Source organism: Tripterygium wilfordii, chromosome 23 (genome assembly GCF_013401445.1).
Source record: "Tripterygium wilfordii isolate XIE 37 chromosome 23, ASM1340144v1, whole genome shotgun sequence".
Classification (NCBI taxonomy): Eukaryota; Viridiplantae; Streptophyta; class Magnoliopsida; order Celastrales; family Celastraceae; genus Tripterygium; species Tripterygium wilfordii.
The window spans coordinates 3812984-3839064 of NC_052254.1; the positions used below are offsets into that span (position 1 = coordinate 3812984).

The 26081-nt window shown below is 39.0% G+C and overlaps 3 protein-coding genes across 5 annotated transcripts; 2 read left to right on the forward strand and 1 right to left on the reverse strand.

Annotated features, from left to right (window-relative positions):
• The first annotated feature begins 4810 nt into the window (after positions 1 to 4810).
• LOC119993056 (putative disease resistance protein RGA3) lies at positions 4811 to 7658 on the forward strand. Its single transcript, XM_038839965.1, has 2 exons — positions 4811 to 7296; positions 7430 to 7658. The coding sequence occupies exon 1, from the start codon at positions 5076 to 5078 to the stop codon at positions 7287 to 7289; it is 2214 nt and encodes a 737-aa protein (XP_038695893.1). The 5' UTR covers positions 4811 to 5075; the 3' UTR covers positions 7290 to 7296; positions 7430 to 7658.
• A 1886-nt stretch (positions 7659 to 9544) lies between these two features.
• On the forward strand, positions 9545 to 21033 carry LOC119993794 (WD repeat-containing protein 11). 2 transcript variants are annotated; one of them, XM_038841032.1, is made up of 20 exons: positions 9545 to 10651; positions 11217 to 11697; positions 12597 to 12684; positions 12808 to 12989; positions 13115 to 13251; positions 13543 to 13609; positions 14629 to 14797; positions 14900 to 15014; positions 16141 to 16216; positions 16308 to 16490; positions 16614 to 16774; positions 17036 to 17141; positions 18025 to 18229; positions 18341 to 18624; positions 18783 to 18904; positions 19018 to 19162; positions 19260 to 19352; positions 19831 to 19904; positions 20217 to 20270; positions 20347 to 21033. In XM_038841032.1, the coding sequence occupies exons 1-20, from the start codon at positions 9666 to 9668 to the stop codon at positions 20645 to 20647; spliced, it is 4029 nt and encodes a 1342-aa protein (XP_038696960.1). In that variant the 5' UTR covers positions 9545 to 9665; the 3' UTR covers positions 20648 to 21033. The 2 variants fall into 2 exon arrangements, with proteins under 2 accessions (XP_038696960.1, XP_038696961.1); XM_038841033.1 differs by having other exon boundaries at positions 18341 to 18501.
• Positions 21034 to 21179: 146 nt separating this feature from the next.
• On the reverse strand, positions 21180 to 24624 carry LOC119993795 (actin-related protein 6). Of its 2 annotated transcripts, none has more exons than XM_038841034.1 (8): positions 23775 to 24618; positions 22919 to 23123; positions 22778 to 22841; positions 22501 to 22585; positions 22336 to 22386; positions 22184 to 22246; positions 21950 to 22096; positions 21180 to 21800 (listed from the first exon to the last, which is right to left on the reverse strand). In XM_038841034.1, the coding sequence occupies exons 1-7, from the start codon at positions 24491 to 24493 to the stop codon at positions 21967 to 21969; spliced, it is 1317 nt and encodes a 438-aa protein (XP_038696962.1). In that variant the 5' UTR covers positions 24494 to 24618; the 3' UTR covers positions 21180 to 21800; positions 21950 to 21966. The 2 variants fall into 2 exon arrangements, 1 of the variants encoding a protein (XP_038696962.1); XR_005466568.1 differs by having other exon boundaries at positions 21285 to 21800; positions 22336 to 22408; positions 23775 to 24624.
• Between the last annotated feature and the right edge of the window lie 1457 nt (positions 24625 to 26081).

The following is a 26081-nucleotide window of genomic DNA, read 5'->3' on the forward strand; positions in this document are numbered from 1 at the left end:
CGGAATACAATGATGTCTTCAGAAGTTCCTCAGATGGCTATGGCAGTTCGAAAATATGGAACTCCAACAAGTTCTTTGTCACTGTCAGTACCTACTGGTGGTAAATGTACTCATTGCGGCAGCACCAAACATATTGTAGATACTTGCTTCAAAAAGCATGGATATCCCGAGTGGTGGCAGGCTCACAAAGAGCGATTACAAGCTCGAAAAGGTGGTAAAGTTGCGCTATGCACCTCACCTACAGTCCCAATGGCACCGACTCCTTCTTCAATGGATACCATGGCTTCCACTACTCCAGTTGATATCACTCACTCTGTGGTAGATCCTACTCTTCTCCAACAGTCAGGTAGTGTTGGTCTAGCCCTTCTTGCAACAAATTCTGAAAAAGATCCCGGTTGGATTCTTGACTCTGGTGCGACTAATCATATGACCTTTGATGCGTCCTTATTACATGATGCTTGTTTACCAAATTGCTCTACTGTCACCAATGCCAATGGTGTTTCATATCCGGTTACGGGCGCTGGAAGGGTTAACTTAACTCCTTCATTATCCTTGGAGCACACTTTATTGATTCCTGCTCTTTCCAATAATCTTTTATCTGTGCCACAAGTTACTACACAACTAAATTGTTTAGTATTAATATATCCTACTTTTTGTTTCCTTCAGGATCTCTGCAGCGGGGAGATAATTGGGCGTGGTACTAAGAGAGAGGGATTATATTATGTGGAAGATGTTAGTATGGGACGATCTCTATCAGCAAAAGGGTCATCTAGGGCATCAGAAGATCAGATTCGGTTATGGCATCATCGTTTGGGTCATGTCTCCTTTGGTTACTTGAAATATTTATTTCCTACTTTATTTTCTACATGTGAACCTTCCAATTTTCAGTGTGATACATGTGTTTTGGCCAAGAGTCATCGTGCTACTTATTCTGATAGTTCTAATAAAAGAGTTGTGCCTTTTGTGTTGGTTCATTCGGATGTTTGGGGACCTGCCCCTGTTACTACTTCTACTGGCTTTAGATGGTTTGTATTATTTATTGATGATTGCACTCGTATGACTTGGCTTTACCTTATGCGTCATAAGAGTGATGTGGCTGCTTGCTTCCGCACGTTTCATACCATGATCAAAACACAATTCTCTGCTAATTTACAAGTTCTTCGATCTGATAATGGTGGTGAATTTGTAAATCAGGAGTTACAAGCTTATTTTCAGACTCATGGAATTTTGCATGAAACCACTTGTCCTTATACACCACAACAGAATGGTGTTGCTGAGCGCCGAAACAGACAAATTTTGGAGATTACACGTGCTGCCCTTATTGGAGCCCACATGGCACCACGTTTTTGGGAAGAAGCTGTTACCACAGCTGTATATCTTTTGAATAGGGTACCCACTCGTGTTCTACAATTTCAGACACCACTTGATAAATTGGCATCCTATGTAACACTGCCATCGCACCTCACACTTCCTCCCCGGGTGTTTGGTTGTGTTGTGTTTGTACATTTACAGAAACATCTCCGCACGAAACTTGATCCTTGTGCCCTCAAGTGTGTATTTGTCGGTTATCATCCTTCACAAAAGGGTTACCGTTGTTTTCATCCTCCTACAAGTAAGTTCTATGTTACTATGGATGTCACCTTTTCTGAACATGAAATGTTTTTTTCTTCACCCAATTCCACGCTTCCGGGCCCGAGTGGTGATACTGTTGTTGAAGCTCCAAATTGGATGGAGTTGTTTCCTGATCCACTGTGTGTTGCCGATACTGTTGCTGAAGCTCCCTCTCTCTCATCTTCGCTAGTACCCACTCCCGATACTCCTCGTACAGATCCTCCTGAGGTAAGCATTGAGTCTGATGTTAATACTAACAATATTTGTGATAATACTTGTGTCTCGATTGAAACTGACAGATACGTACTCCCACCAAGAAGTACTCGTGGTGTTCCACCAGATAGATTTTCACCAGAGGTTGTGCGAAAAGTGAAATATCCTATTGCTCAGTATGCATCCACTCACCGACTGTCAAAGGAATGCCGAAGCTTTGTCAGTAATATGACTGTCATAGATATTCCTACTAAAGTGCAAGAGGCGTTGTTGGATCCAAAATGGGCAACTGCAATGACTGAGGAGATGACAGCACTTGAGAAAAATCAAACTTGGGAATTGGTGGAGTTGCCGAAAGGAAAAAAAGCTGTTGGTTGTAGGTGGGTGTACACCGTCAAGTGCAAGCCTGATGGTTCGGTTGATAGGTATAAAGCTAGGCTTGTGGCTAAAGGATTCACCCAGACGTATGGGGTTGATTATCAGGAAACGTTTGCTCCTGTTGCAAAAATTAATACGGTTCGAGTCCTAATATCCCTAGCTGCAAATTTTGATTGGCCTCTACAACAATATGATGTAAAAAAATGCTTTTTTACATGGTGAGCTACAAGAAGAAGTTTATATGTCTCTGCCCCCAGGATATGAAGCTCCAGGTGATCAAAGTGTCGTGTGTAAACTGAAGAAAGCCTTATACGGGTTGAAACAATCTCCTCGAGCTTGGTTTGGTCGATTCCGACTTGCTATGAGAAGATTCGGCTATAAGCAAAGTAATGCAGATCACACTTTATTTTTGAAAAGAGTTGGTGATAAATTAACGGCTCTCATTATTTATGTTGACGACATGGTAGTGACAGGCAACGATTCTGAAGAAATGTGTAAACTGAGAGACTATTTGTCAACTGAATTTGATATGAAGGATTTGGGAGGATTAAAATATTTTTTGGGCATTGAAGTTGTTCGTTCTGAGCAAGGCATATTTTTATCCCAACGAAAGTATGTGCTTGACTTATTAACAGAAACTGGTATGCTTGGATGTCAGCCAATTGGATCTCCTATGGAACAAAATCATGGATTGGAAGAGTCTTCGAATCAAACTTCAATAGACAAATTACGATATCAAAGGTTAGTTGGGCGTTTAATCTATTTGTCTCATACGAGGCCAGATATTGCATATGCGGTCAGTGTTGTGAGTAGATTTATGCACAATCCTGGTAAACAACATATGGATGCAGTTATTAGAATTCTGAGATATTTAAAATCTGCACCGGGAAAAGGCTTACTTTTTTCTAAGAATGGGCATGCAGACGTATGGGGCTATACCGACTCAGATTGGGCAGGTAAAGGAGACCGAAGAAGATCAACCACTGGGTATTTAACTTTTGTTGGAGGAAATCTGGTTACTTGGAGAAGTAAAAAGCAAAAAGTTGTCTCATTGTCTAGTGCAGAAGCCGAATACAGAGCAATGGTGAAAGGTATTTGTGAGTTGTTATGGCTCAAACGGCTTATGGGGGAGCTGAGTTTGTCAATTAAAAGACCAATGAAATTGTATTGTGATAATCAGTCAGCAATTAAAATTGCTGAGAACCCAGTGCAACATGATCGGACTAAACATGTGGAAATTGATAGGAATTTCGTGTATGAAAAGCTAGAAGAAAAAATAATTGAAGTTCCGTATATGAAGACCGAAGATCAGTTGGCTGATGTGTTAACCAAGGGAGTGTCAAATTCAGTGTTTGCTGATTCACTTGTCAAGCTGGGCATATACGATGTCTATGCACCACCTTGAGGGGGAGTGTTGAATAGAGTCAAAGATTTACCCAAGATTTACTTTATTGATTGAAGACTTTATTGACAAACTCAATATTGATTGAAGACTTTCCTTAATTGAAGATTCGGCAATCAATATTGATTTGTCTAAGTTCATAATTGATGCCTCAATTGTTGACTAATTGATGCCTCAATTGTTGACTTTGATAGTGACTTTGATAGAGATTGTAATTACGTAGATCATTGATTGTAAACCAATGTAATAGCTATATAGGTGTTTCCCACTTCAATAAAAGTAATTGATTGCAAAATTAAGTAATGGATTCCATGCTTGTAAACTGTAAAAACAAGATCATTGCGAACCCAAAAAGATATACCTGAATAAGAATCTTGATGGCGTGAAATGGAGTTGTAATTATTATGAACAAACAATTTGATTAGGGAAAAGAATAAAAAGAAAGGCATAATTCTTTGAACCAAATAGAGTGGCAGATTGGAGCAAAGTCACAAAGGAACAAATATTCATGGCTAGCAAAAGGAGCAAAAACTGATTCCTAATGCTTCATCACAATCATTCTTTGAATCATCCTTTTCATTATCCAAAATATATATTCAAGAACTCAAAACATTGCATTATTGAGTAGTGGGCAGTAATTATGATGAACAAACAAATTGACTAGGGAAAAGAATAACAGGCACGAATAAGCAAATGATTTCCTAATTGGAAGCTCAAATCAATTTCAAAAAAAAAAAAAGAGGTTTTAGTTTGTTCTTATGCCATGACCCATGCACCTAATGAATCTGTTTCAAGTGTAATCCAGATTCTTGGCTAATATATTAAATGCAGTACCATGAGAGAATGTATATCAGCGGGGCATACAAGGCACTTGAATCAACAAACAAGCTTTGATAGGCAGATTTGCCCTAGTTGAATCAACAAACAGACTTGGAGATTGGGGCAAACATACAAAAGCAACAAATATTCATGACTTGCAAACTGACCAAAAACTGATTCTTAATGCGTCTTCATAATCATTCTTTGAAATCAATCTTTTCATTGCCTAACCTATATATGAACCCATTATCAGTTCGGAAGGTTTACACAATCAAACATCACCTCTCAACTCTTATCATTTCCATCCACTCTAAGCAATTTCTCTCCGTTCCTTTCGATCATACCAAAGAACATGGGTGACATAATTCTCTCGGGCAGTCTAGAAAACCTTGTGGGAAAGACTGGCTCTCTTGTCCGCGATGAAGTTTGTCTCGCATGGGACCTTGAGAGAGATCTGAAGAGGCTTAACAAGAACTTGTCCACCATTAAGGCGGTGCTCTTGGATGCGGAGGAGAAACAAGTACAAAACCGGGAGCTACACCTCTGGCTCGGGACACTTAAGGATTTCTGTTACTAAGCAGAGGATGTTCTGGATGAGTTGGAGTACGAAGGTTTGCGGAAGAAAGTGGTTAAACAGTATGGAAGCACCAAAATGAAGGTATGCCGATTCTTTTCATCCTCGAATCCACTCGTATTTCGATTTAAAATGGGTCACAAGGTTAAGGAGCTTAGGGAGAGTTTTGATGAGATTGCAGCCCAAAAGTCTATTTTTCATCTCACGGAGCTAGGTGACAGTAAACCAGTGGGGCATAGGGTGAGGGAGTTGACGGATTCTTTTGTGCTTATGTCTAAAGTTTTTGGGAGGGAAGCTGAGAAGGAAAGAATCATGAGTTTTCTCTTGCAACCAAGAGGAAAGAGCGTGGGTGTGATTCCCATAGTTGGATTAGGAGGGTTGGGAAAGACTACACTTGCTAAGATGTTGTACAATGATAATAGGATCGATGAGCATTTTCCATTAAAGATGTGGGTGTGCATATCAGAAGATGGATTTGACAAGAAAAAAACTTTGGTGAAGATTATGAATTCCATAACCAAACAAAATCTTAGTGATTATGATTTAGGAGAGATGCAAATTTCTATTCGAGAAAAACTGAATGGCAAAAAATTTATGTTAGTTTTGGATGATGTTTGGAGTGCCAATCGTAATGAATGGGTTGAATTGCTAGACTTGTTAGAGGAAAGCGAAAGTGGAAGCAAAATTATTGTAACAACGCGTAGTAATTCCGTAGCCAAAACTACTGGTACTACTGGAGCATACGAGTTAGAAGGTCTTCCCTTTGAGGATTGTTTTTCTCTATTTAAGAAACTGGTATTTAATGAAGGAGAAGCTGAGCGCTATCCAAACCTAGTAGAAATTGGGAATGATATTGTGGACAGATGCAAAGGGGTTCCTTTGGCAATAAGGACCTTAGGAAGCTTACTCTACGCGAATAAAAATGAACAAGATTGGATTTCTATAAGAGATAACGAAATATGGAGATTGGATCAGGGTGAAGAAGACATCTTACCCGTCTTGAAATTGAGTTACGATCAATTACCGCCTTACTTGAAACCATGTTTTGCTATTTGCTCAATATTTCCGAAGGATTACGATTTTCTTAGTCATGAGGTGACTCAACTTTGGATGGCGCATGGGCTCCTTCAATCATCAAATGGAAAGGAAGAGTTGGAGGATATCGGATTACGCTACATCAAGGAATTATGTTCAAGATCTTTCTTTCAAGATATTTGGGATTTTGGTTACATTTGGAGCTTTCGAATGCATGATTTAGTGCATGATCTAGCAATGTCCATGGCTCACGACGAGTGCTTGGTGGTAAATGAACGCATCAGGAATATTTCTAAAGGGACTCGACATATCTCAGTCTTTGATGTCAGGGCTTTGCATGACATAGAGGATCCAAAAAGTTTGCGGACCGTAAAATTTGAGATATGTCCGACGGAAAGTCCAGTTTGGCTATCTACATGTAGACATTTAAGGATGTTGGTTTTAAGATCCTCTTCTTCTGGGGTGCTACCTTTAATTGGTGGCCTAAAACATTTGAGATATCTCCACTTAACTTTTGATGAAAGAATCAAGAAACTGCCTGATTCATTTTGGAAGCTTCACAATTTGCAGATTTTATATCTGAAAGGTTGTGTGGAAGAATTACCAAGGGACATAAGGAAGTTGATTAGGTTGAGATCTTTGGTATTCACAACTAAGCAAAAGCGATTGCCAAATGATGGACTCAGCAGTTTAAAACACCTTCATTCTTTGATAGTTGCAGATTGTACCGACCTTGAAGTCTTGTTTGAAGAAAAACAAGATGTTGCCTTGTTGCGCCTTTTATTTATTAAATCATGTGAGAATTTGATTTCTTTGGCACCCACTCCAAAATTCTTTGCTGCATTAGAGAATTTGATAATCGAGAACTGTCCTCGCCTTAATTTGACGGAAGGGGTTGACATTGATCAAGACATTGAGTCTAGGCTTCATTTTCTATACATCAAAGGGTTACCGCAGTTGAAGACCTTACCTCAATGGCTTCAAAGGTCTTCTAAAACTTTGCAAGACATGGCAATCATCAATTGTGAAAACTTGTCGGCTTTACCTGAGTGGCTTCCAATTTTCAAATCACTGAAAAGACTTGTACTCGAGAACTGTCCTAAACTGTCGACACTTCCGGAGGAGGGGATTTCTCACCTCACAGCCTTAGAATCACTGGTGATTGCACATTGTCCTGCACTGAGTGAAAGATATAAAAGGAACGCAGGCGAGGGTTGGGACAAGATAGCTCACATCCCAAATATCATTTTTTATTAATGATCAGGTGACAAACCCTTCTCTCCCAATAATTCTCACATTTTTTTTGTAGTTACTGTCTTTGGCTTGCTAATGGCTCTTCTCCTTTTGTAAAAAACATGCTGGTCTTTTATTATTGCCTCTTATTATTTGTTTTTCAGGTGTTGGAGCGCTCTAATACCAGGATCTAGCTTACTAAAAGTGGTGTGTGTGTGTGTGTGTTTTTTTCTTTTAATAATTATGTTCAGACACTTTGAATTGGTAGATACTAGGAGTGTTGTTTGTATAAACTTTGTGCTTAATTATCATTCAAAAATTGCTTGAGTACTAATGTAATTGTATTCACTGCTCGTTTCATGTGTAAATATATTCATCATCTGTTATTTTCAAATTTCTGTTTTTATATCTTTCGTAAATTATGTCGTAAAGGTTTTTTTTTATTTATTTTGTTTAATTTAGTATTCTTGTTGAGCTTAAGCCAATTCCACCAAGGAAATCAGTGTGTTTTTCATGAAATATAATCATAAAGTTACAAGACTCCAGACACCTATTTACTTCAAACCCATCTTCATCAAGACTCAAATTGAAGCAGCCACATCCTGCACCATATTCTTCGACCAATCTTGTCCAAGCCCCAACCACAACCACCACCACCAGCAGCAGCAGAACCACAAACCAACCTTCAGATACCAAACACAACCACAGTCTCCGATCAATCTTATCTAAGCCCCCAACCACCACCACCAATAGCATAACCACAAACCTATTGTATAAGATACCAAATATAACCAATGATGGAAAGTAGCGTTCTCGAAATTCCCACCTCCAAAATTGCACAAATAAGATTACTTTGTGGTGGGGAGCAGAAGGAAACATGGAACCTTAATGGGTTTTACTTGACCTATCTAGAAAAAAAACGAGAGAGGAGTGCATGAAACACGAATTATAGAATAGAATGTCACCTGAGGATGTGTCGAGGACATGACCAACGTTCTTTTTTGTGGGTGTTTATATTGTAAGAATTGAGGATCAATGAAGTGTTGAAAAATCACATTTTTTGTGACATTAATGATGTGTGCTTACTAAAGTGGACGGTGCAAATAATGCCCATCCTTTGTGCTTCGTATTTAAGAAACTAGATGTCTTGTGTTCATATGTAACGAAAGATCACTTATTTAGGCATGAGAATAAGATTACAATAATATTAATATATATCTGTTTGTAATAAATAAGTAAATAACTTGTTTGTTTGGTGCAAGTTTGATCAAATTGTCAAAGATGGCTGCAAGTGCACATGACAACTCAAATCTTGGAAAGCTAGACTTGGAAAATGATGCAAGTGCAACGGCTACATATTGCAAGGTTGAGATTTAATGATCTATTCATTCAATGGCCAAGATTTGCACATGTAATTGAAGGTCGAGATTTGAAGATAGAAAAAGATCCAATGGTGGAAATCACAAGAGCTTGGTAAATTATAAAGAGGGGTTCTTCCTCATTCCAACTTGGAAAATCCAAAATTACATTGAAGAAATTCTTGCTCTCAAAGCTTTCAAGCTAGTTTGTGCCATTGAATCCAAGCTTCTACCTAAGCCACTCTAAAGGCTTCCTCACTATTTTGCTTTTGCAAAGAGGGAGTGCTTCTCATTTGGCTTCTTATTTTCAGATTCGAAAATCCTCATTATTCTTCATTTTCTATCCAACCCGTGAGGTGATATTGTGATTCTTGAGTGTTCTTCAACCCCATTTGCTTAGTGCAAACCTTGAGTGAACCATTTATACCGAACACTTGTAAAAGTCCCTTCATTGGGCAAAAACCTTGTTAAGGTTGAGTTTAAGGGAGTGCTTGAAACCCTTGGTTGTAAAGTTTGAAGATTATCTTGAAACATTCAGTTTTAAGGGTGACCTAAAAACCCTTGTGAGTTTTGTGGAGCTCTTGAGAAAACCACATCCTTAGTGGAGGTTGAAAAATCCTAGGTTGGTGAACCTAGGTAGTAGATGTAGGAGAAGAGTCTCCGAACTACTATAAATTGCTGTGTGGACTTTCTTGATTGCATTGCTTGCTTGTTGATTGATTAAGTGTTTTGATTGCAGAATTTTCTGAACCACTAATCTGTCCGTGCACTGTTCACATAGCTAAACTTTGAATTTTAATCTGAATTTTTGATATAGTATTCATTAGGGTGTTGTGCTTTATTTTTTTGGAAATTAATAATATTCATTTTTGCCCAAAGAAACTAAAAACCAAAATAAAACGGTCATGCTCCATGGACAGACACGGTGCGTCCTATTGTCTGAAGGTTCAGTCAAAGAGACTCAGTCCGTACAGGAATTCTCTATACTCTCTAGATCTATGAAATCCCACACGACCCACCGTGACTACACGTAATTTCGTTAATGTCGATCCCAAGATCGCAGTCCCACGGCAGCGACAGCTGGGACTGCCTGCTGCCTGGCCCACCCAGCCGCAACAACTTCGGCTCCGCCGACATCAGCTCCTCCGGCCTACTCGCCTTCGCTTCCGGATCATCCGTCGCTGTCGTCGACTCCCGCACTCTTCAGCTCATCTCAACCATCCCTCTCCCTCCTCCACCTTCCGCTTCCTCCTCCCCTTCCCTTTCCCCATTCGTCACGTCGGTGCGGTGGACACCACTCCCGCTTCTTCGTGACCTCCTCTCCACGGAGCCTTCCACTTCTCACCTTCTGCTCGCCGCCGCAGACCGCCACGGCCGCATCGCGATCCTCGACTTCCGTCTCCGCTCCGTTCTTCTCTGGCTGGACACTGATTCGAACCCCAAGCTCGGTGTCCAAGACTTAGCGTGGATCCTCGCCCGTCCAGATTCGTACATCCTTGCCGCCATATCTGGTCCCTCGTCGCTCTCTCTCTACTCTACATCCTCCGCTTCCTCACGCTGCATTTTCAAGTACGATGCCTCTCCTGAATTCCTCTCCTGCATCCGCCGCGATCCTTTTGACTCCCGCCACTTCTGCGTCATCGGCTTGAAAGGATTTCTGTTGTCGATCACAGTTCTCGGTGATAGGGAGGAAGATGTGGTAGTCAAGGAGCATGAGATTCGGACGGATTCTACTGAATTACAGAAGCTGGATAGGGATGCGGCGAGTGCATCTTCTTCGTCGCCGGCGTCGGCCGTGTTTCCGCTTTATATGGTGCGGTTCGCGTTCTCGCCGCACTGGAGGCATATCATATACGTGACTTTCCCGAGAGAGTTGGTGGTGTTTGATTTGCAGTACGAGACAACGCTCTTTGTAGCTTCGTTGCCGCGCGGTTGTGGCAAGTTTCTCGATGTCTTGCCGGATCCGAATAATGAGTTGCTCTACTGTGCCCATTTGGATGGGAGGCTCAGCATTTGGCGGCGAAAAGAGTAAGCTCTCTTTCATCTCCTGTTCTGAAATATTTCTCATAGAGGTCTGCGCAATTGTACTACACATATTACATGCATATGACAATGCCGACAACTTGTTCAATAAATTTACCTTGGTTAAATGAAATTTTTTTTGTAGAAAATAACTAATTTCTGTATAAAACAGTTATTGTAACTATGTTGAAGATGATTAGCTAAACCTTTTCAACATCTAATTGAAGTTACAAGTTGTACCAGTGGTGATGAACTTGTCGCTTGTAGACGAAAGACAGAAATTGAGCACAATTAATATTACTGCAATCAAATTCTGAGCAAATCAAGAGTAATGCCAGGTTCAAATAAGGACTATCCTATCACTATTTTTCTTATAATTCATACTGGAAACTTTGTACTTGGTAAATTCGAATAAACTTTCCTCGTCTTTATATTGTTGCTTAGGTGTCCTTTGATACCAGCTTCTTTCATGATATTATGCACAACCAATGTAGCTAAGGTTTAATGTTCTTGAATTTTCATTATTTTACTCTAGTATTGAGAGAATGAAACTACTTGCACACTGTTACAGGCGTGAACAGGTGCATGCGATGTGTTCCATGGAAGAGCTGATGCCTTCAATAGGGACATCTGTCCCTTCTCCTTCAGTTCTTGCTCTCACCATCTGCCTGTCAGAGTCCACCCTCCAAAATGTTAGCAAGATTTATTCTGATGTACCAAGTTCTCCTTCCCCTGCGCTGGATTTTGACAATCCATTTGATTTTTGTGACGATAACCGTCTTATTTCTAAAACTCATATTGTCTCCATTTCGGATGATGGAAAAGTATGGAACTGGGTCTTATCCATTGAAGGGCTTGAAGACGCTCAGAAGGACGTTACAAACTTGCATGCAGTTGCTGATGTCAGTGAAATGCCATATCAAGAAACCAATGCCAATAAATCAGTTACTTCTGCTCATCTTGCCCATGGAGGAGTGAAGCAACTAGAACATGGGAATGGGAGAAGCCGATCTTCTAGCTCAACCTTCAGCCCGGCAAATATGTCAGTTAAGGTAGATGAATAAAAAATTTTAAATTGTTATTTATTGCTTAATGTATACATCCCACATGAGTAGTTTCTCTAGACTATTCCTATTTGCAATATGCCTCGTGCTGTGACGCTCTCAACCTCCTTATACCGAGTTCGTTTTCTGTGGATGGCTAGTGAAGAGAAAAAAATTGATCCAAGAATATTGGTAGTACGTGAAACCCTTTGCACATCTATTACCTCTCCTTTAATTATTGCTGTCATCGCTGATCAGATGTTGAGATTGATGAACTGCAAGCCATGAGTTCCTCTCTTAATGAGACTGTGCTGAACTGCTGATAATTTTCACACTTTCCTTTTATTAGTAAAAATTGGCTGTATCTTTGAAACTCCTTTTGGTTTCTTGCATTTTTGTTCAAAGGCCATCCAATAATTCTATTAGTGATTAGCATTAATTCTGCCCCAACCTACTGCTACATCACTCTTGGGCGACGGAAGTTTGGGGTACGGTGTGGAATCTAATGGGTGTGAATTGGGTTTGTTGTTGTAATTTGTTGTCGGAAGTTGAGGCTTGGCATCTCCTCTCCTCTAACAAATCCAAAAAGATTGTTCTGCTTCTAGTCTTTCAATGTACCTGTTGATTAATTTGGAAGAAGCGTAATGCTAAAAGTTTCGACGATAAGGAGAGCTCAATTGGAGTGTTTTTGGATAGATGGCTTTCTGTTCCCAAACTTTGTTTGAATGGAACATGCCCTAATTTTTTCGATTGTATTAAATTATGGAATTCAGTCCTTTCCGGTTTGCTTTGGGTTGCACTCCCTTTGTGCTGATAATAAATTCTTTTCCATTCAAAAAAGAAATTACTTCTGCCTCTGCAATTTTTTGGTAATCCATCAATGCTTATAGTCCAAATCATTAGTGCAGATCAGCTTAGTAGGACAGCTTCAGCTTCTTTCTTCGACGGTGACTATGCTGGCTGTACCATCGCCTTCTTTGACTGCTACTTTGGCTCGTATGTTTCATCTTAAGACTTGTTTAATTTATTCGGTGAATTTCTGCATCTATACATTGTTCAGAGTTGGCAAGGCATTACTTTTTACATTGAATGACTTACTTATGAGATGAATACATGAAGGTTGCGGGAACTATCCTGCTGTAGCCGTTCCACTGGTCGCTTTGGGATCTCAGAGTGGAACAATTGACATCATTGATGTTTTTGCCAATGCGGTTGCTGCGAGTTTTTCTGTTCATAATGGTACTGTTAGGGGATTAAGATGGCTTGGAAACTCTCGAGTGGTTTCATTTTCTTACAGCCAGGTATATGACATTTGTTTTTTGTTTAATATTCTTTGAGATAAAATCATAACTAAATTCATTTCTTTCCTCTTTTTTTAAGTTCTTCTATGACATATATCTTGTTTTCTTTTGCTGTTTGGATTCAGTCAAATGAAAAGGCTGGAGGTTACATTAATAGACTTGTTGTGACCTGCCTTAGAAGTTGCCTTAATAGACCATTTCGTGTTTTACAAAAGCCTGAACGTGCACCCATCAGAGCTTTAAGAGCTTCTTCATCTGGAAGGTATAACCTTTTGTTTATGATCTTTATTCATCTTACTTTTGTTATTATTCATTTGGGGTCCCTCATCTTTATTGTCATGCGCATCAATTATCCGTTTCAAAGGCATATCAGTTTCACCTTAAAGTTCCGTTTGTTTGGGAATTCACTCTCTTCATCCCTATTCTTGTTTCCTTCAAGTTCGACTCATTAGCTAACAGTTCACTCTCTCTAGACTTTTCTCATTGGTTGAATGCTTTTCATAGCTTTATAGTCAACTTTGTTGACAAGATCTATGCTCAAACACATTTTCAGGTATCTTCTTATTTTGTTTCGTGATGCACCTGTTGAGGTTTGGGCAATGACAAAAAATCCTGTTATGGTATGTTCACTGTTACATGCTTCTACAATTGCTTCTTAAATTATTTCTAGTAATCGAATGTTACTTTAATTTCCTTCTCAAAAAAATTATACTGGTCAGATGCTTAGTACTTCTGGTTGCATGGCGTTGACATCTTGCATGAGTTCCAAGGGTTTTTATCGATTCACTTAAATTAGATTTATTGTATTTGATGTTCACTAACGCTTAGTGATTCTTCTTTTTTTGTTTAAATGAGAACAATCTGACCAATACCTTTATTGCTCTATGTTTCTTTAAGTTACCTGTTGCTTAACGACCATTGCGGAGTGGAACTGCTGGAATAAAAGCCCTTAAGTGTTAAGGTGGTCAACTCTTTTTCTGAGACAACATATATGTAAAGGGTTTGTGTAACTTTAGATACCCAGACCTGCTCAGAAACATATGCCTATTGATATTAGGGTGTTTAGATATTCTTGGAAGTTGGATGATCACTTTCTTTTAATCTTGTTTTAAACCTTAAAGTTGGAGCATATTTCTATAATCATTTTTGTTAAATGAAAGTTAGCCTACTTGGAAACAAAGTCTTTTTTTGCAGAACAAAAATACCCTCTTTTTTTTTTTTTTTGTAACCATGAAATCTTCTGCTGAGTAGCTATTTGTTTCATATGTCCCAATTTTCAGATTTCCCTGTATACTATATATATACCTGCACACTGATTATCTTCAAGGAAGTTTTCTTCTTACATTCCCTTTTATTTTGGTGAAACGATTTTTTTTTGGGACGTTTTTGCACACCATGTTGATATACATTTTGCACCTTTCATTATTTCTTGTGATGTAGATTGATTTGATATGTCATATATCTGTGATGAATGAGTGACATTCTTTTTTCCACATCCTTAAATTCTGTGACATGTAAAAAGCTATCATCTGATCCATCCCGACATGACATCTGCAGTAACATTTTTTCTGCCTATTTTTTTTGTGGTTATTATTGACTGTTTTTTTAGATAATTATTATGCTTTATACCTCCATGTAGCTTAGATCATTAGCCCTTCCATTCACGGTATTGGAATGGACTCTTCCAACAGTTCCACGGCCAAGTCAAAATGGACCTTCTAGGCCATCATCATTTGCATCCAAAGATCCTTCACCTGTGGCACCAGAAGGAGTATCCTCCCCTTCAAAATCTTCTTCATCTGACTCTAGTAAGTTCGCTTCTCTGGTCTTCTCAAATTTTATTTGTACCGGGGGCTGGTCTAAATAGCCTCTGTTTTACTGCAAGAACCTAAAGGTAATTCTATTGGCAGAGGCTGCAACCTCAGATGCATCTCAGGATGACACTTCCGAAAGTTTTGCATTTGCACTAGTAAACGGTGCACTTGGAGTTTTTGAGGTCCATGGACGGAGAATTCGGGATTTCAGGTATAATCTCTTATTAAATTATGTATATGAGTTACTGCAGATAGCATAGCTAGAGTGACAGAATATTTTTTATGAATGGTTTAGCATTTTCTTGATGAGGGAATATATGAAAAGAAAACAGCATCCAGTGTGCAAGCCTCCCACCCTAGAGATAAGAGACTGGGAAGCATAGATTTGCAGTGCCTTACCCTTGTATTGTTTATAAGCTTCTAGACGTAGGATGTTTTTGTTGAACTACTATTATTTAGCGGTATTTGTAAGAACTACAAACTAAGATGACTTCGACAAATTGTTTGCATTCCAGGATCCTATATGAACTTCATCATCGAGGTTCAGATGATGATGATCATGACAAGTCACCTTCATGCACTTGCTTGATTTGTAGACATGGAGCCAGTATGGTTGTGAACTTTTTCCTTAGCATGCAGCCTTGCATGTAGCTTTTGAGAACCTGATCTATGCTAGAAGCATTTTTTTTAAATGAGAAAAAGGAAAGGGAAAGAGTGCAAAGAGAGATAATTAATTACTAACCTTTGTTTTCTAAATTGAACCTTGCCTCCCTTGGGTAATTTAAATTATGTCAAGATGTATAATTGTTTTCTCAGATTGGCCTAGTCTGTTTATTGTTTTAAAACTTATTGATTTTACATATTATCTATGTCATGCTGCCATCGTAGGGCCTACTGCTTTGGATGATTATAAATGTACCCTAGCCATGAGGAATTGATGTTTTTCTTGCCTAAAAGATGACGAGTTTTTCTGATTACATTGAATGTACCCATTGCTTAATTGTTGATAATCTCATATTGTCAATAGTACTCTAATTTTAGGATGTTTCTGGTTTTCTACACATTTACTCTAAATGACCAATGAACTTGGATAGAGAATACGATAGACGTCACAAATTGCAAGCACTCTACATAAGATAGGGCTGTTTGAGCTCTTGCATTTTGGAGTATCAGTAGCTTGTCTAGTTTATGGGCAAAAGGATGGAACCTGACAATAATCATAACTGATCAAATTTTAATCTGAATTATGTGTTTTGTTTATATTACATAAACTTATAAGGTATAACTACTTTTTGCTTGCTTCATCTCATATAAGGTTATTTTGATATTTTCTCTAGACCAAAATGGCCTTCTTCTTCTTTTGTCACGTCTGACGGATTGATTACAGCCATGGCGTACCGATTGCCTCATGTTGTATGTATTATATGTTCTTATTAATCTGATTTAGAAATTATGTCTTCTAAAATTTTTGTAGCTAGAAGCAGTGACTTGCATTATTTCTCAGGTTATGGGGGACAGGTCAGGTAACATACGGTGGTGGGATGTTACAACTGGGCATTCTTCGTCATTTAATACTCATAGGGATGGAATCCGGAGAATCAAATTCTCACCTGTTGTCCCTGGAGATCGTAGTCGGGGCCGTATTGCTGTCCTATTTTATGACAATACATTTTCTGCATTTGATCTTGTAAGTGCAAAGAAATGGGCTTATAGATAAGGCTTTCATCTTGTTTGTGCCTCCATTATGTAATCTAGGAACCTGACCTTGATGGATGTTTCCACTTTGTCCTGATTTTCTACATATTTGCAGGACTCTCAGGATCCATTGGCCAATTCTGTTTTACAACCTCAGTTTCCTGGAACCCTCGTATTGGAACTTGATTGGTTGCATCTGCGAACTGATAAAAATGACCCACTGGTCCTGTGCATTGCTGGAGCTGATAGCAGCTTTCGCCTTCTTGAAGTTAACATGTAAGTGTTCATTTGAGTTTGTGAACTCTTTTACTTTCTTTTGGTGCCCTTACATGTGAGAGGATGTTAAATGTGAAACATTGTTATCATGAAATAATATTGATAAAGCAATGCAAAGATTTAACTGTAGCTTTAGCATAAACATATTGCTACGCAAACATGCTAGGAAAAGATGAAAAATCTGTTTTTGCCCTTGTTTGGCTGCTTGAAAAAATATGAACCAAATTTCTTCGTACTAACTTTTCTCATTTATTCATGTAGTGGTGACAAAACATTTGGCCCGGAGCCTCAGACTCGAGCAATCAAAGAAAGATTTCGCCCTATGCCTATATGTTCTCCCATACTCCTTCCTACACCTCATGCATTGGTAACAAAATACTTTCATTTACCTTTTTGTCTTATAACATACATCTTCTTGTGGATGAGACGATTTGGAGTTAACTCAAAGCTCGAAATGTGGAGGCAAGCCTTTTAGTCTAAATGATTTAAATTAAGCAGGGTTAAAACAGAATATATGAAACGTAAGTTTGGTTAGAGCAGATAAGGGAATGAATAATCAATTGAATTAAATGAGAGAGGAGTAACAAAAACATAAGTTTTTTAAATATCTTGGTTGATTATCCAAGATTACATAGAAAATAGTGAAGATGTAGCTAATAAGATTAAAAAGGGTGGAGGAGTGCATATGGGGTTTTATGAAATGTGAATGTTTCATTGGATGTGTGGCCACGCGAGTGAAGATAGGATAAGAAATGTGATTATTAGATCTAAGATAGGAGTAGCAACAATTGAAGATAAGTTGCGAGAAAATCGTTCAAGATGGTATGGGCATGTACAACTAGAGATAGTGGTACCGCGGTAAGGAGAATCAAGAAAATTTGTATGGGAGAGAGTGAGAAGTGAAGAGGCAGACCTAAAAAGACATGACTTGAAGTGGTAAGAAATGATATGGATTCAATATGATTCGATGAAAGTATGATTCTAGATAGAAATGAATGGCGGAAACGAATACATGTAGTTGATTCCCGTTGATTTTCTCGTACAGTCATGTAGCCGACCCCAAACTTTTGGAATAAAGGCTTGGATGATGATGATTAACATACTAGTGGGGGTTACAATAAGAATCATTTTTCTGAATGATGCATATTCGGGTATCTAGAAGACCATGCTCTATTTGTGTTTAACATAGAAGTAGGATTTCATGGTAGGATGTGCCTTGTGAGTGACCTTTCTATTACTATCTGTTACAGGCATTGAGGATGGTCTTGCAATTGGGTGTGAAGCCTTCTTGGTTTAATACTTGTAGCACAACCATAGATAAGAGGCCTCATTCAATTCCTGGAACTGCTTCACCCACAGGAGACCTTCGCAGTTTTATGGTTGACATACCACCTGTTGGTGACTCTGTAGTGCCAGAAATGCTCTTGAAGGTATTGGAGCCTTATAGGAAAGAAGGTGGGTATTTTGTTTTCTGAATTGTATTATTCTATGATGGATCTTCAGTTGGGCACTTGATCTTTTCTTTTACATTTTCCTTACCTGTTGCCCATGTTTTTCCACTCAAAGGTTGCATCCTTGATGATGAGGCTGCAAAATTATATGCTACGATAGTCAAAAAAGGGTCTGTCGCAAGATTTGCGTTTTCAGCTGCAATTTTTGGTGAAACTTCAGAGGCTCTTTTCTGGCTACAGTTACCCCGTGCCCTCAACCTTTTGATGAATAAGCTGGTAAATAAAACTCCTCAGAAGGCTCCTATCTCCACATCATTTCCAGAACTTGACAACACAGCTATGTTAAGTAGGCTTTCATTGAAAGGGAATTCAATGTCAGGAAACACAAGGGGTTCATCGGTAAGTTGTTGGTGTGAGAAATGCTTTATATTCGGATCCATAAGAGAGAAACGTTTCCATTTTGATGATGCGTTATGCCTCTTATATGGTTAGAGAAGTCGCAGGTACTTTTTTATCAATTATGGCCTCTTTTGTAATTTGAGTTGTTGGTTCAACAGAGTCAAGGTCAACTTAGAGTTATGGCTTTTGAACAAGAAGAGTTATGGCAAAGTGCCAGTGAGCGCATTCCTTGGCATGAGAAATTGGAGGGAGAAGAGGCTATCCAGAACCGCGTGCATGAGTAAGTGCTATCTTCATGTTATAAGGCATGTGATAGGATCTCTATGCTGTGGTTATGAGGGCGTTGCCTAAATATTCTGACAGATTCACTCTTCTATAAACTGAATTGCACAGGCTCGTTTCAGTTGGGAACTTAGAAGCTGCGGTTAGTTTATTGCTTTCTACCAATCCAGAGAGTCCATACTTCAATGCAAATGCTCTTCGTGCTGTCGCCCTTTCTTCTGCTGTGTCGAGATCTCTGCTTGAACTTGCAGTCAAGGTGAGTGTTACTGTAGAGGACAAGAATCAATGCTTGAATGAAAAATTTTATCTTGGATCTTTTTGCGCTGCTGCTTTACTATGAACTATTCATCTAGGTTGTTGCAGCCAACATGGTAAGGACTGATAGGTCGCTCTCTGGCACACATCTTCTTTGTGCAGTTGGAAGGTATCAAGAAGCGTGCTCCCAGGTTGCATTCCTATAACTTGATCAAGCTTTTCTTTTTTGTTTTCTCCCTTTCTTTCATATGAACTTGTAGTCTTTTTCTTAATTCCGATGCATGTAACCCCCTCTCTTTATCTCTCTCTATTTGCGTGTATGTGTGTTTGGTTTTCTATAAGTGTCTTTTCAATGGCCATTGTGTCACTAACTGACTGGGAATACTCGAGTGTGACTACTGCTTCATGTTTAACATTGGATCAAACTCAAATAGATCAAAGTATTAGCCTATTAGGTGATCTTTCAAATCACCACAGTTTCATTCCAGAGAGTTGTCTTTCTGGAAGTTATGGCTATCACTTATCTTTCATTTATGAAGAATCTTTATGAAGATACATATTAAAGATATCAGGGATATCAGAACTCTTTCGTATGATACTTTCAAAGAATGGATTGATCAACATACTATACTATAACTATGCAGGACTCATTGATTTTGTCTTTTGCAGCTGCAAGATGCTGGTTGCTGGACTGATGCTGCAACTTTAGCCGCTACACACTTAAAAGGATCTGATTATGCAAGGTTTGTGATTCTCTCGTCAATATATGAGACAGAGGTAGAGAGAGAGGTCTTAATTGCATCTTTCAAAATTCTCATTTGCTATTTATTTTTTTGTTGCTTAAAACTGTACATTTATTCCTTATTAATACGGTCATTGCCATGCTTGAAGTGGCAGAACACCGTAGGCTTAAATTTATCCAAGTTCTGATGAAGTTTTCATATTTTTGTACTTTTACCCTTCAATAGTTGTTTGTCATGAACCCACACATTTAACAAGTCTATTCTCTTTACTTGTTCTGATAGCCTGATTTCGTTTCATGTTTATGCACACAGGGTATTGCAACGATGGGCTGACCACATTTTGTATGCAGAACACAACATCTGGAGGTAGTACCATTTACAAGTCACATTTTGGTTTTTCTTTATTTTGTTGTGATCTTATTGCTAAAAATGGTTCAAGCAGGGCTCTTATTCTATATGTAGCTGCTGGTGCATTGCAAGAAGCATTGGCAGCACTACGTGAAGCGCAACAACCTGACACGGCTGCAATGTTCATACTTGCTTGCCGTGAAATCCATGCAGAAATTATAACCAACTTAAGAAATGCAGATGATGAAACGAATTCTACTACTGAGGATAAGCTGGTTAATTTGCCAGGATTGAACCCAGAAAATGAAGACGTAATTGCAGTCAGTGAATATTATGGGCAATACCAAAGAAAATTAGTGCATTTGTGTATGGACTCACAGCCGTACTCTGATTGATGGACTATATCACTTGTCGGCAAGTTTCTACCATGTCAATGTTTGCAATGAAATCTGCAAATTTGTTCACAAGGATTTACCTTATCGGCACGACTCTGGAAGCCCAATACAAGTTCAAAGGACCCTGTTACTTGTACAACTACATATAGTGGCAAAGATGATATGGATTGGCAAATGGTGAGGTTGGCCATTTCCAGGGTACTTGACATTGGTCATATGAAGTATTTTTGGACTTCACCAAGTATGGCATTCCTCATAAAGTTGTGCTGAAGAAATACCAAAAATGTTTTAGCGATATCATTCAATCGTCTTGGCCTTACAAGGTCAATTGTTTGTAAATTTTGAGGCACTTAATTACATACTACTGTTTTAATGTTCTTCCTGCATGATTTTTTTTTCAAAGAGACCCATATGGGAAACAAGGTGGTGCCTGGGGAGCAATTGATATTACATTTATTTTGACATTAGAAGAACCATTACAATTTTCCTTTAAACACAGAGTGGGTCTTACACATCTGAAGGCACTACAAACTCTCGACAATCTCATCGCTACCTCCTCTTGGAGTTGCGGTAGATTCCATTACAATGCAAAGAAGCAACCATTCAGTGTGGCCTGATGTAGCAAAAAGCCAATAGCTAAGAGTACAACCCTAACCATTCATTTTCATTAGCAAAACTGACAACGAACCATGGTTTTTAAAACTTAAGCCCATCAGAACAGTAAAATCGACAGAGGAACAGCACGTATATACACTCATTTCTAAGGTATCTACTTCTTCTGGGCGGACGATGAACTTTTTCCTGGACGGATGCTGAAATTTTACTTATCTGGTTCTTCTAACGACATGTGGTTATGACTTGGATCATTTTCTGCCTCCCCTTTACATTTTAAGGAAATATTCGTCATTTGGGCCTCTCAAACACACAGTGAAGGAAGAAGAAAAACTCGTCACACAGAGAGTCCTTCCGCAGAAGAACATTCTGAGGCCAGAATGAGGAACCATATAATGCTTGATAATTTAAATTTCTATCAGATATCCACTTTCTATATGATCCAGGCCTGCTTCCACCATTCCACCTTTAATTCAAGCAAGGCAATCTGTGTGGAGAAGAGAGTACATTTTTCCGCGTGCACCATTGATTCCCATGAAAGCTGCAAGAAAATTTGAAAAAGTTGTATAATCTGATGACATTTGGTATTCAAGTGGTTTCGTGACTGGGAAATTTCATCCATCACCTTCGTCTTATCAATGTTTGGTACATATTATTATTCCAAATAGATGTGCTCCACATATAACATACCTTCAAGATTTTGCAGCTCAATGAAAGAATCTCTTGCGGCACCGAGCAGATCCATGCTCCTCATACTCGGACTTGGTGACACACATTCCTTCAAAGTCTGGACTAGATGCCAAAAGAGATCCCCCTCTCCACACACCTAATATGGGACTGGACAAAAGCCACAAGATCTTACAATCTAAATTGTAGAAATTTAAGAAAAACTAATACCTTATTATTGGAGGGTAGAGTTTTTACTCTTCTTGAGTTGTTATCTTGACATGATAGTCATCCGGGACAAGAGGCCGGAGGTCTCTTTCTCTGCAATTACCATATTATGAACAAAGTCAGACTGGAGCCTTGAGATTAATTTCGATGAATGCAATCTAGTTGGCAGGAAAAGAGCTTACAGTCTCTCAACAAATCGAGGAAATAATGTGCTTCCACCAGTTAATATGATGCTGCCAAAGCACAAGATTATAACTAGAATCCGAAATTAAAATTCAAAAAGACTAGTAACAAACGTATTTATATAAATAAATACTGATTGACAATTCAGGAATTCAAGAAGGTACCTTTCATAGAGTACAGGGTGAAGAAGTGGATGGCAAGAGTTGACTGCTCGAACAATGCACTCTGCTAGTCCAGCCTCGTTCATTCCTGCAAAACACAGGATCAACTCAGCAATCCATCTGATTTCAGCTCCAAAAAGAATCAGCAGTCCCAAAAGATTAGCATTTCTTCACCAAGCAATGCCTAGAAATTTATAGTATAGTAACTATAAGCATAAGCTTCTTGTCCTCGAGTAAAGGAAAACCATTTGCAACTACAACACCATAAAAAGGAACAGACCCAAATCAGCAGGCTGGAAGATCATCTCTGGGACAAGGAACCGCTCATTTGTCAGGTCGAACTCCTGCAGAAATGATAAACTGTAAAAACTACTGAAGACGCCCTTGCAAAGTAATAAGTTGAAGAAAAATGGGACACTACATTTTTAGTCAAATCAGTTCTCTTTCTCTCCTCGGACTTCCCTGTGAGATCCATATCCTTCTCTGCTTCAGCAGACCTAGGTGGAGCTCCATCTGTCAAAGTGTATCTCCGAGCTTCTTCAGGGTCCTTAATAAAGCCCTTTGTGTGATTGACACCATCAGGGAGGACATATGTACATCTGAGTAAATTGTCTCTTCCACGCTTCCTGTAGATTTTCGTCAAAATTTTAATGCTATTGACTACAACTATCCACAAAATTAAGATCATTATCAGTTCTCATTCAAGAAGCTTTAACATTGTAATGTTTGAAATTTATCCAGGTTTTCTTACTTACCATAAACTCACTCACCATCATTTCAATCTGCTACAAAATCACAACTCAAAGTAACCAACTTTGAATACGAAGCTCAACAAGCCCCAACCAAGCATTCCTTTTTCCTTTTTTTTTTACTGAGCAGACACCCATTTAAAACCCTTTTATTCCTCCACTTATCCAATGATTAACTTATACATTCAATAGCAAAATTATACTATCCTATACGGAGCCTCAATGCAAAGAACCCAAAAACCCCTACATTGCATTCTTCATTGTTTTAATCAGCACAAACCCTTTTAGAACCCCATCAATGTCTTCAAAGTCACCCAAAAAAAATACTTCTTTGAGTAAAAAAAACTCACAAAACCCCTAAGCGGCATTCCTTATGTTCATCTTCCTCAATTTAAACCCACAGCCCCTAACTGGCATTTCTCTATGTTTTGCTCTCTCAACATAAACCCACATAGAACCCAATCAATTCTTACAAAATCAAAACGCCAGATAAAGCTTTTTGAATACGAAGGAACTGCAAACCGTTACCTGGCAATCTGGAGATCGCGAGCGACATCAAGCGAGACAAAGCACAGCTTCTCCTTAACATCGTCCATGATGAAAGTTTCGTCCATCACATTCACCGCTCGATAGGACACCAGCTCTTTAAGGTAATTCGTGAGGGCCTTCCCTCCCAGGTCGATCCTCTTCACGGCATAGTTGACGGTGAAGTTCTGGAAAACTGGTGCGGCATGCGTGAACGAGAAGCCACAGTCAACGACGAGGCTGCACTGGGCCTTTGACACAAGCCCATAGGGCCTCCTACTGGCCTCGTACAGATGAACCAACGAGGGTGGATCGGCGACGTAGAGGGCCTTGAAACCGAAATCCTCGAAGACAAGCTCGTCAGTAGCACGCTGGATGGACGGAAGAGTAAAGAGATGCTCGGTGAGGAGGAGGGAGGTGGAGGACGGTGAGACATGGAGGAGAGAGGAGAAGAGGTGGGCCCAGATGTCCCGCTGTAGGTCCGGGTTTATCAGGTACCCACGATCGATGGGGCGGCGCACTGCGGCTGAGGTCAGGTCTTCGGAAGCGGCGTCGATGATTGAGGTGGTGGATGAGGGAAGTGGAGTAGGGTTCTGGAACTTTTTCGAGGAGAGAGGGCGGTAGAGGCAGTTAGGGATGATGATAGCGGGGTCACGCTCGCCGCCTTGACCCGCCTTGATGAGGCTGCCGCCGTTGTCTAACACGATGACGTTAGAGGACATGATGGAGAACTGGAGGAGGGACTGAGGGAGTGCTGGAATGGAAGTTTGGGGGCGTTTATAATTATATTTCTCGCTTCAGGGCTAAAAGGGGAAATCTAAGAGTGTGTGTGATCCATTTATAATTTATTTAGATATTTGTACGTTTTGCTCTGAATGCTAATCCTAGTCATACTTAAACAAACCTTCCTAAGGACAGTTGCAATGGTTTAAGGGGAAATGTCCCGAACAAAATTAATCTTGGGTTCCACCTCTATTACATAAAAAGTCAAGTCAAACACGTATTCTAATACAGTCACATCAGCAAAACACAAATTTCTATACACTTTCTCTTTCCACCCAACCCAACAACATTTCATTCCTCCATATTATTCACAACAAAACTACACCAAAACACCAAATACCAATACATCCACATCAACAAAACACTTCTCCCAATACAGCCACATAAGCAAAACACGTTTTACAATACAGCCACATCAGCAAAAGACAACATCTTTGTTGGTCCAATAATTATATACCATTGCAAGTGCCCTAAGTGTACATAATACACCTATCATATACCATGGGTCAAGTGAAGTGATGAGTTTGGATTGACGGGATCAAATAAATTAATCAACTTTACATATCTCATATGATGCACTCCCAATTATTGAGTTGGACAAATTGGACATCATGAATTAAGATGATTAGGATACCACAGATATGGTTGTCAAAATTTCTATCTAGATTGTAAAATCGTATGATTTTAGATAAGTAAAACGATTCGGATCATTCAAAAATCATTCTATGATGAGATCATACAAAATGTGTTCTTTTTATATTTTTTTTTTCAAAATTGTGTTCTTTTTGTATTATTTTTTTCAATTTAGGTGATGATGATTTTGAGAAATATAGGATAAAACAATGAAATTGTTAACGATAGTGGATAGTGATTGTAGAGAGTATTCGATGGATCCCTGGAGCAGGCAATGCTAGGACTTGTACAGTACCACTCTTGCCTAGTCTAAACAATGCCACACTACTAGAATTTTAAATGTTTTTTCTCATTTTGGTTAGAATTGGATTAGTTGGATGATCATATCTAACGTATTTATCTTTTTAGAAACCCAGAAAAAAAAAATTGAAATGTAATATTAGTTTTATGAGACCTACGAGGTAGTTCGATTGACAATCAACTGAGTTAGACACTGAGTTAGACATATGTGTGCCCAAGATTCGATTCCAATGATAAACATATTTCTCAACGATATTTTAAAATAAAAAATATTAGTTCTATGAGTCATAAATGCGAAAAAAATATTTAATCTTGTGTGAATGTATCTTCTATATTTATGTTAATTAATGTGAACTTATAACAATAAATGTACAATACGTGATTTTGTTAAATAGACGTGACAACATTTCGGAACAACACAATATTAACGTGGACGCACAAAATTTCGATGGGATGGGGGTGATGATGAGTTCTCAACCATGGGATGAAATGGAGAGCTCATATTTAAAAAATTCTAGGTAATTTCAACAGCTACCTGGATTGCAGCTCTCCCCAATTCCAATTTCGATAAAACATGAATCTGTTTGCATGTTA